The following is a 10,694-nucleotide window of genomic DNA, read 5'->3' as shown; positions in this document are numbered from 1 at the left end:
AGAAAAAACCACAATTCCAGCTTGCTTTGGGTTGCTGGCTGTCTTCAACCTCCATTTTGCTATATTTCTCGCGAAATCCAACAAAAACCCATTCACCTCATAACTTACATACACACATCCATCCACTGCCATCGCCATGATTCTTCATTATTTATAACCAAATTTCCAAAAACCCATCATCCCAGAACTCCCTCAGATTCCTTCCAAATCGAAAGTAAAAGACAAACCCAAGAGAAACACGACAAAAATTCGCTCCTTTTTTTGCAGTATTTGAATTTTGGAGAGGAGATGGGGGCATACAGAGCCGACGACGATTACGATTACTTGTTCAAGGTGGTGTTGATCGGCGACTCGGGCGTCGGAAAATCGAACCTTTTGGCGCGGTTCACGAAGAACGAGTTCAGCCTCGAATCCAAGTCCACCATTGGCGTCGAGTTCGCCACCAGAAGCATTCGGGTCGATGATAAGGTCGTCAAGGCCCAGATTTGGGACACCGCCGGCCAGGAAAGGTTTGGATCCGCATTCTCTGTTTCTTTAAAAATCTGAAGTTTTCTTAATTAGATCTGGGAATTCGCATTTTGATTTATTTTCTGGGTTTTCTTGGTTTCCTTTGAAAATTGGGGTTGTTTTGCTAATATGGTATTGCACGGATTAGATTATCTTGTTGCTGGATCGGAAAAAGGATTGTTTTTATGGGTCTGTTTGTTTGATTGGTATTGTTTGGTTGCTGAGAATGTTGAGGAAGATATCGTGAAATTGCTAATGAAAACATTGGAGCTTTTATTTCTCATTGTTTCAGCCATGGGAGAAGGGTAACTTTTTAGTTAGCTGAGCTGAATCTTACTGGGTTTGTATTTGTTTTCGGAATCCATTTCGAACAATCTTCATTAAGTATGAACACTAGCAGATTATCTTCTTGTTGGTCGACCCCTAATAGACTGCATTGTTCGTAAATATCCATCTGATTTTGTTCTCCTTATGTAAAAGGTATCGTGCGATCACAAGCGCATACTATCGAGGTGCCGTTGGGGCCTTGCTTGTCTATGACGTTACTCGTCATGTTACGTTTGAAAATGTGGAAAGATGGTTGAAGGAGCTTCGCGATCACACGGACGCCAACATTGTGATCATGCTGGTGGGAAACAAGGGAGATCTGCGTCACCTGCGAGCCGTTTCGACCGATGATGCTAAGGCGTTTGCTGAACGAGAGAACACCTTTTTCATGGAAACTTCTGCCCTCGAGTCCATGAATGTCGAAAATGCTTTCACCGAAGTGCTGACGCAAATCCATCATGTTGTGAGCAGGAAGGACCTTGACATCGGGGATGACCCAGCAGCCTTGCCCAAGGGACAGACGATCAATGTTGGGGGCAAGGACGATGTATCAGCTGTGAAGCAAGACGGGTGTTGTTCTACGTAAAATTTGAAGGAATTGTTCCAAGTGCCTTTCGGAGTTCCATCGGGCGAGGTCATGTCTAATTGTCTATGCAGATGTTGGCCTGACTCCACGAAATTGCTTTTCTCGACAGGATGCTAACTCTTTGAACATTATGCTTTAGATGCTCGAAAGCTTGTCCATGTTACCCAAAAATTTAGGATGTTAAGAATATGTTGTTTTTTCCTTTGATTCGATTTGAACTACTTGCTTCCCGTTGTGTACTATTGTTCTTTCTTGGTTGAGTTTTATATCAAATTCATTTGTTTGGAAAACAAGTAACTTCGCCGCATCTCCAGCACAACAAGTGAAAATTCAAAATTCGAAACGGAATGGCGATTAAACGGGTTCCAAAACTTTTCTTTAGTTATATGAATTTCGCGGTTATCTTGCTGATTGCTAGGACTATCACTATTTTTGTGCCATGTTCTGATTCAGATGAAATATCGAATTCGCACAAGATTGCTTCTTTAAACTTCGATTAATAAGTGCGAGAGCTATTGATTTAAAATTGAATCGAAATTACGGAGAAGAAGACTAGCTCACCAGGAACTGGTGGAGAAATGGGGCTCATGAGCGTTAAGCTTCATCGGGTTTGTCGGGAGGAGGAAGTGGAGGAGAATCGTCGTCGTGGCGGTCGGAAGAGGGTAGAGGATCACCGCCCTTGATGAACCAACCGAGGGCAAAAAAACGAAACTCCAGCGAGAATGGTGCTGCCCCAGGCGGGAGAGTACCACCTACTGTACTGCCTGATGGCAAACTTCCACTGCTCCCGGAGTGTTGCCGCGTCTGGGATTTCTGGGTCGGGCGGGTTCAGGAAGTGGACATTTTGGCCCGAGAAACTACTGTTAGGTTTGTTAGCATGGGAGTTGTTGATATAGGAAATAGGAACGTTTGGAGGTGTTTTGTTGGGTTTGGGTTCAGTCTTGGCTGGTGAATCGGTCGGTTCCCCCAAGTTTTGTTTGTGTTTCAGGTTTCGCCGAAGAGGAAAGTGTTTTTCTTTTGTTATATATTCCCGGCGTTTCCCACCTTTCCTAATGGACATATGGCTAACTCTCGCAGCCGAGGAACTGCGATAGAACTGGCTAACCGACTTGTCCGACCATCAAATATCGACAGGATCTCACTTACATTTCATCGATAACATTAATCTTTTATCGATACAGTAAACCCCTATAAATGTTTTACACAGTAAATATTCCAAAAGTTTCTAAAAGGTCTAAAAAATCCAATGGGTTTTTACCACATAAGAGTAAAATAATTTCTAATTGGTTTTTCCATTACCGATAAAATTCTAACAGCAGCATGACCATGTTTTGCTTCAAGTTAGATCATTTGCGGGCTTCAACCTTCTTCTGTTCTTTGGCTGAAACAATTAGGAGTTGAACAATTACAGTTCTTGAAGATCCAGAGCAGAGAAATCGACCCGAAAAAAGAAAAACGAACAAAGAAAGAAGAAATAAGTTGTGGGGGTCTCAGAACATTACCAGCTTTTTCTTCTTCTCTCTTTTTAGCAGCTTCTGCCCTTTGCTCTCGTATAAGGGCTAAACGCTCTGCAGGATCAACAAAAGGATATCAATAAAATTTCAAAACTATAGCGCTAAAAATGTAAATCCAACCCATAGGAGCCTCCTTTCATTCATTGTTCTTCTCTAAAGAACCCATATCTTTCAGCATTAAAATGTGCAGCAAACAATAGGTGTGATAATAGAAAGTGACTAAATTTTGAAGAGATTCTAACATACAACTGGTTGTAATCCTCTTATTCGTATCTGTCTCATCACGTGAACGTGTCACGTGATGAAAGAGATGATAATAGGAGTTTATCCCCGATTACAACCCAGAATTTCCCCCCAATAGACATTAGAACGGATTTAAAGGTACTTTTTGCAAACAATAATCAACGACAATTACCTAAATCTTTCCTTGCTTGTTCAGTTTTTCCCTGTTCTTGCAACCTCATATATCTCTCACGGGCTCTCTGTTTCTCTATTTCTTCTCTGAAAACAAATGAACAAAAATTGAGGAAGTCCAAACCGATTAAGATGAAATAACTACAAATAGAACTTATATTCCGCTGACAAACCTTTCGCGCCTTGAGAGTTCAGTTGTCCTTCCCATCTGTAGAGATAAAACAAATATTACTCTTTCATAAAATTCACTATCATAATTCACAAGCTATTCTCAAAGAAATTTGCAGAACTTACATCAACGTCTCGAGCTTTCACAGTCTTTGGCTTTACCAAATTCGGATTTTCAATCTCAATAATCCCTTGGATCCCCTTCTTCTTCTGCTAAAATTATTTGACAACATGAAAAAAGATTCACATTATTACAAACCAAGACAAACAAAAAACCAAACTTTTTCTACAAGGATAACAGTTCATGTTAACTAACCTCATCTTGTCCTTCGGATTCATCTCCGGACTCCTCTTCGGAACTTGCTACAAAATCTACTTCAACTTCATCATGTTCAGCTTCTCGCTAACGAAAACAAACAAAATAACTTTCTTAAGCCAAAAAATCAAATGTTTCGCATCACTATATAATATGTGAGTGCGAGAAGGACAAACCTTCGAAAAAGTTGGAGGACGGCTGGAGGTACCAGCAACTGCAAATTTACAAATACAAGAAAAAGGATATCAGAATTGCTTAATTTGGAAACAATTAACCGATTCTGCGACTCAAACAAATCAAAACAACCAAAATTCATATCAATTACCTAAATTTTACGTCAAATCGTTTTCATGGTCTAAAAAAGTTGTAACATCAAACAAACCAACAATCAAAATTCATATAACTTCAATTCAATTACTCACAAAACACAACATGATCAAACAACACATATACAACTTGCCAATTCAACGAGTCCAAGGGCCTTAATCCTCTGTTTGGTTACCCAGAAAACCCCCAGAAAGTTGGATGGAAAGCAAAAGTAAAACAACAAACTAGGTTTATTTTATTTTTTTATTTTTTTATTTTATTTTTTTAAATTAAAGTTAAGAATTAAGATGTATTTAGCTTACGAAGATCTTCGGGAGTGGAGAACTGGCGATGGCCGGTGGGCTTGCTCTTGAACTTCCCCCTTCCCATCGTTTGAATTCAAAAGGAAGACGAAACGACAGCGGAAAATTCCGGCTCAAGAATCTGATCAGAAAATAATCGGAAATTTTGGTGGATTCTGGTGTTTATTTGGGGGCTAGGGTTTCGATACAATTCGACTGGGAAATCGAAAAACCCTAGTCCAATCGTCCTTCTTTGAGATCTGAGCGCCGTGTTGTGGAGGGAAATCCTCAAAATCCCTCTATAAATATGTGAATGCTTTCCGTTTTGTTGACTTTGACTATTCCAATAATTTTGAATGTCCTGCGTAAAAAAAGGGCCCAATTACTTGCAAAGCCCCATTGTAAATATTTAATGAGCTTGACTACAAAGACCCAATTTCTCTCCACTCATACAAAAAGATAGAAAACTCGATAGGAGAGTGGACGGTTAAGCCTCACAATACGCAAACAATAATGTAGTTTAAATTTATCTTTGACAAGAAACGAACTTAAAATCTCTCACTTACAAGTGAAGAGGAATACTAGTAGAATATAATACTAAGTGACACCTTCTTTTAAAAAATAAATTTATTATTATTAAGGGAAGACGGTAGGGTTCGAAATTGTTAAAACTCCATTTAGGGAATCCAACTGCCACATATGAGAACTCATTTAACGACTTAACAAAAATCTTTGTGTCCCTAAAGATTGAACCGTTGGATCCCATAGGTAAAAAGAAGATGAAAAGACAAAAAAATATATGTAGGGCTCGGGCTGACGTTGTGTCAGGCGCGTCTACCATGGCTGCCAGCAGCTTCATTTCATTTGCACGTAGTGGGTTATGAATCCGGATCCTTTTTGTGAGGATTCCAATGATTCGTGAATTATATTTGTTTATCGTACATTGTGTGATTAAAAATCATTTTAATTTTTTTTATTTAAAATTAAACATAAATAGTACCTAACGAAAATTGATCACACGATATACAATGAATGAACACAATTCATAGATTTCCATAATCTTCATAAAGAGGATCCTCTTGGGTGGGTTACATCTAACTCATAATTCATATGGGCCCCACTCAATTTTGAGTCAGTAAAACCAATCCTCATTTGTAGTGTTTTTAATACATATTGCGGACAATCCCTCTAATATAAGGACTAGAATTTTACTCCACTGAAAGCACAAAGATCTTAAATTTAAAGACATACGGTAGTAGAGGGCGGTAAGGGCTTTGATTAAGGACTCTTAGAGATTCTCTAATAATTTTGAGAAGAAAGAAACTTCAAACTCAAAATACATGAGTAGAAACTCAACATACTATTTGCGGATGCAAATTTCTTGCTCCTTGTTCTTGGACAAAATTGCACCTACAAAACAAATAACACCTTAGGTCAAGGCCAAAAGCCTCATGTGGCCACGATGAATAAGGGGGTTTTGGTAGAAAAACCTCCGATGCCAAAGTTAGAATTTTGAGAGAAAAGTGTTTGGAGAATTTAGGAAGAGAATTGGACTTGAGTTTTGGAGAGAATGATGGGGTTTTTATAAGGCCGTGGCCGGGCCCTTTGGGAGAGGGAGAACTGGGCACTTGGATGAATTTGTGGGCTAGGTTCATGATTTGTGTTTAATTAGCTAATTAATTGAATAATTAACCAATTAATCTAGCTAATTAATATAATAAATATGGAACGATTTACGGGTTACCTTGTGGAGAAGATTTGATGAGGATAGATGAAATAGGTTTAAAAATAAATTCCTATTTGGGCACTTTTGACTTGATTGAGGGATGATTGTCTATTGCTCGTGTATAGGAATTTCGGTGTGCATTGAGGGTAATTTTGTCCTTTTAATCCAAAAATTCACATATTGTCTCTTAATTATTTTTGGCTCTACACGATTTATTATAATATTATGATATTGGAAGGATGGAAACGGTTTGGTTTGGGGATGGAAATGCTATATCCATCCCCATAACCACGAAAATTAACCATATCCATAACCGCAAATTAACTATCGGAAATTATCCATAACCATATCCACTGAGTAACGGATTTTCAATCGGTTATTGGTTATATTTATCTTCGTCAAAAAACAAAAAAATATATATATATTTATCCAATTGACGCATTATAAATTTTAGTAGATACTAATTCCGTCATTAAATAGCAACATCCAATTACAAAAAAACTAACAATATATTTGAAGTTGTTCATGATAACATGCATCAATTTCTTGGCAGTAAGACTCTTGAAGAGAGATGAATCTGATAAACTTGTAATATTTGATAATTAATATATAAAATGATTCAATGAATTAATTTGGTTGAGTATAACAATAAAAGTATTGAATTGATGAGGTTATTGCTATGCCCCATGCATGATGTTTGGTGCATAATAAAGATAGTATAGGGTTTGATGCATACATAATGAATTAGTATAGGGAGGGTTCGGTAAATTGAATAAAGTTATATTATATATCAAATATATATATATATATGCGGGTCGGATTTGGGGACAGATATGGATTGGGGACCCCTATAACCGTATCCAAAACTATAACCGAGTAAAGTTCACTGTTTTTCCCCATATTCATATCATACCCGAATTTTCATATCCAAATTTAATTCATTCGGATGGTTATCCAAAATTGTTAGGTTTAACAATTAGAATTGTCATCAGCATATGCATTATTGTAAAAAAGGGACCCCCAATCCCCATTGGCCCACACCCTCTACACCTACTTTTTCACAACGCCATCTGATTGGAAAAAATAAAGAACCAATTCATTATTCACCAACCAGAATAGACAAAAACGAAACTAGAGCCACATCAAATTTAGCGTCACCAAACGACTACGTCTCTTTTTTTTCATGGACGACAAACTACAACGTGTCACTCATCAACTTTTGTTGTGATGGATATGTACTTATAAATACCAGTTGGTCTTCTCCCAAAACCAAAAAAAAAAAAACCAGTTGGTCAAATATCTAAGAAATTTACGGACTCCGTACTTGACTCTTTTCTTTAGGTATGCAAGACTAATTTCCAGGAATGTGCATGTTTTTGCACCATGGCATCTAACTTCCTGTGAATTAAATATACAAGTATTGTTCTGTTTGATCTGAGCGATATTCTAATGTCGTCAGATTACTGACAGGAGAATCCGAGCGTCGGTGTATAGGGTTGTCCCACGCTGATCGAGCTAGCTTGACTACATTCCGTTTGCAAACATGGGGGACAAGAAACTTCACGTTGCCATGTATCCTTGGTTTGCAATGGGGCACCTGATCGCATTCCTACACACCTGCAACAAATTAGCTGAGAGAGGCCACAGAATCTCCTTCTTTGTCCCCTTCAAAACCCTACAAAAGTTAGAGGCTTTTAATCTCTACCCGGATCGCATTGCCTTCATCCACATCAATGTCCCTCACGTTGACGGGCTTCCACCGGGCACCGAAACCACAGCTGACGTTCCTTTCCCCCTGCACTCGCTCCTCATAACCGCCATGGACCTCACCAGGCCTGCAGTTGGATAAGCCCTCAGGGAACTCAAGCCCGATATTATTTTCTTCGACTTTACGCATTGGCTGCCGGAGTTGTTACGTGAGCTTGATATGGGCATTGAGTCCATACATTACTGCACAATTAGTCCTGCAACTACCTGTCAATTCCCGAAAGGAATCCGATGGAGAAACAGCTAACAGCGGCTGACCTTATCCTGCCTCCGCCATCCTTCCCTGCATCATCGATTACCCTACGAACGCATGAAGCTCGTGGGCTTGTAGCGGGTATGTCGACAGAATTCGGCAGTGGGGAGACATTCACGCAACGCCAATTTCTTAGTTTTAGTGGATGTGATGCTATTGCTTTCAAAACTTGTAGAGAGATGGAAGGGCCCTATTGCGATTATATCGAAACCAAATATAAGAAGCCGGTGATTCTGGCAGGGCCGGTGGTGCCAGAGATCCCAACTACAGAGTTGGACGAGAAATGGGCAAAATGGCTTGAAGGGTTCGAGGCCAAAAGCATGATTTACTGCGCATTTGGAAGCGAATGCATTCTGAAAATTGATCAGTTTCAAGAATTGTTGTTGGGTTTTGAGCTCACAGGTTTGCCCTTCTTCGCGGCGCTGAAGCCGCCTATGGGAGCTGAATCGATCGAGTCAGCATTGCCGGAAGGGTTTGAGGAGAGGACACGTGGAAGAGGGGTTGTTTACGGGGGTTGTGTTCAGCAGCCATTGTTCTTGAGGCACCCTTCTGTGGGGTGCTTTGTGACTCATTGCGGCTCAGGGTCTTTGTCCGAGGCGCTAGTGAATGAGTGCCAATTGGTGCTGCTGCCGAATGTGGGTGATCAGATCATCAATGCCCGAATGATGGGTCGCAATCTGAAGGTGGGAGTCGAAGTGGAGAAGGGAGACTTAGACGGGCTGTTCACGAAGGAGGGTGTTGCCAAGGCAGTGGAAGCTGCGATGGAGGATGGCGGTGAGGTAGCTGAGGAGGTGAGGAGCAACCATGCAAAATGGAGGGAATTTCTCTCCGGCAAAGGGCTTGGTAGCTCTTATTTGGATAGTTTTGAACAAAAGCTGCATCAACTGCTTGAATGATTTTCTCTAGGTAGCCTTTGACGAAGTAAACTTCCTCAATTTGTTTTCTTCTGCACGCTACGATAACTATCTTGATTGATAGAGTTTTATGCTTAAATCTTGTTCTTTGAAACTTCATTCCTAAGAAGAATGTTGGAATTTATGTTGAAGTAAATGAAACAAATTACTAGACGTGTTATGAATTGAATGGATTTGTAGCATCACGGCAACATTCCATATATATATATATATATATATGTATGTATGTATGTATGTATATGTTTGATAGAAGTAACAGATTATTATTTTGTTGTTTGTTTCAAGCTTTTTTCTTGGTATGACCTTTTCCTGATTTGCAAATGTCAGTTTTCTACTCTTGCACTTGATCTTCGATTAAGCCTTTCAATTTTTGGGATAAGGATTGTCTGCTCTCCCACTTCTGGTGCCCTCCCGTGCCTCCTGTTTGTGTGGTCACAGTTAAGCCACGTCAACATTTTATATTACTATTCTTTTTTGTCTTATTATATGTATAAAAAAACAATATAAAATGTTAACATGACTTAACCGTGATCACACAAAATAGGAGGGCACCGGAAGTGGGAGAGCAGACGATCCTTGTCTTAATTTTTGACACCCTTACAGAAAATAATATGTGCTGGATAATGGTTTTTGTAAGAGACTGAGACCCAATAAAACTCAATCCTATCCTAACTTTTAGGGACTGACTGACAAGGACCCCAAATTTCCAGAGTAGGAATATCTCCCCTTCTATTATCATCATTTTCCATCCCTTCCTCTCACTCTTCTTTTTGTCTTATTTTTTATATAAAAATTTCAAAACAAGATGTATACGTGGCGTAATCGCAACTGTTTAAATAGGAGATGATAGAAGGAGAGAAAGATTAGAAGGGGAGATAATCCTACTCCCAAATTTCCAATCCCACAAATTTAACAAATCATGATGGTTTACTTTTCAAAATTCGTTATCACAACTAAAGTACTGCATTTATTGAAAAGAAATATCCAATTTTATAATAATTGAGAACTTTAATGAAAAAGTTTTGGATAAATTTTATTTTAATAAAAAACATCTACTAAGTAAGGCATTTTATCACAATAGTAGAAAAATGTTGAGCCATTGCATGAAACATGGGTTTAAATCCTGCTGGTGGCAAAACTAACATCTAATTTAAGAAAATCTATCGTTAGATTAATAAATAAAAAAAATTAAAAAAAATGTACTAATTTTGTTTAATGTAAAGAGCCTCAAATTTAATGAAAATGATAAATACAATATAATAAGAACAAAAAGTAAAGCCCGTAAATAGCAATTATTCCGTCTCCTCTCGATTTGGAGAGATTTTTTTGACCGGTACACGATGTAGTACATCACGTGTTATTATACAAATAATGATATATGTGTATTAAAATTTTAATAACTTAAAAAATAAAATTTCTCACCACTTACATAAAAGCACATGATGTACAATTCGTGTTTCTGTTACAATAAAAATTTTCTCCTCAATTTGTTTGTCAACTAGCTAAAATTCCTCTCAATTCATGATATTTAGAGAGTGAGAAGTGTCGATGGTGGAATATGGTGTTTATTTGGGGGCTAGGGTTTCGATAAAAT

At 38.5% G+C, this 10,694-nt stretch overlaps 2 protein-coding genes and 1 pseudogene across 3 annotated transcripts; 2 read left to right on the top strand and 1 right to left on the bottom strand.

The window, feature by feature from the left end:
• LOC137725731 (ras-related protein RABA1f-like) lies at positions 1 to 1,713 on the top strand. Its single transcript, XM_068464502.1, has 2 exons — positions 1 to 509; positions 988 to 1,713. The coding sequence occupies exons 1-2, from the start codon at positions 289 to 291 to the stop codon at positions 1,418 to 1,420; spliced, it is 654 nt and encodes a 217-aa protein (XP_068320603.1). The 5' UTR covers positions 1 to 288; the 3' UTR covers positions 1,421 to 1,713.
• An 816-nt stretch (positions 1,714 to 2,529) lies between these two features.
• Positions 2,530 to 4,725, bottom strand: LOC137726355 (uncharacterized). 2 transcript variants are annotated; one of them, XM_068465272.1, is made up of 8 exons: positions 4,462 to 4,725; positions 4,009 to 4,046; positions 3,833 to 3,919; positions 3,643 to 3,729; positions 3,522 to 3,556; positions 3,350 to 3,435; positions 2,923 to 2,988; positions 2,530 to 2,801 (listed from the first exon to the last, which is right to left on the bottom strand). In XM_068465272.1, exons 1-8 carry the CDS (start codon positions 4,526 to 4,528, stop codon positions 2,767 to 2,769), a joined length of 501 nt encoding a protein of 166 aa, XP_068321373.1. In that variant the 5' UTR covers positions 4,529 to 4,725; the 3' UTR covers positions 2,530 to 2,766. The 2 variants fall into 2 exon arrangements, with proteins under 2 accessions (XP_068321373.1, XP_068321374.1); XM_068465273.1 differs by having other exon boundaries at positions 3,643 to 3,726.
• Positions 4,726 to 7,456: 2,731 nt separating this feature from the next.
• Positions 7,457 to 9,236, top strand: LOC137721507 (cyanidin 3-O-galactoside 2''-O-xylosyltransferase FGGT1-like; annotated as a pseudogene).
• Positions 9,237 to 10,694: the final 1,458 nt, after the last annotated feature.

The sequence above is a fragment of the Pyrus communis genome, chromosome 2, assembly GCF_963583255.1.
Source record: "Pyrus communis chromosome 2, drPyrComm1.1, whole genome shotgun sequence".
NCBI lineage: Eukaryota > Viridiplantae > Streptophyta > Magnoliopsida > Rosales > Rosaceae > Pyrus > Pyrus communis.
Note: the sequence above shows the minus strand (reverse complement) of the source record. Positions and strands in the feature narration are given on the sequence as shown.

Bases quoted from the DNA above. Each gene is read 5' to 3' on its own strand.
- LOC137726355 (XM_068465272.1), bottom strand. From the start codon at position 4,528: ATGGGAAGGGGGAAGTTCAAGAGCAAGCCCACCGGCCATCGCCAGTTC. The intron at 3,730-3,832 runs GTTAGTTAACAT...AAATAATTTTAG, and splicing joins AATCCGAAGGACAAGATGAG to CAGAAGAAGAAGGGGATCCA. The intron at 3,436-3,521 runs GTTTGTCAGCGG...ATTTGTTTTCAG, and splicing joins GAACTCTCAAGGCGCGAAAG to AGAAGAAATAGAGAAACAGA.
- LOC137725731 (XM_068464502.1), top strand. From the start codon at position 289: ATGGGGGCATACAGAGCCGACGACGATTACGATTACTTGTTCAAGGTG. The intron at 510-987 runs GTTTGGATCCGC...CTTATGTAAAAG, and splicing joins GACACCGCCGGCCAGGAAAG to GTATCGTGCGATCACAAGCG.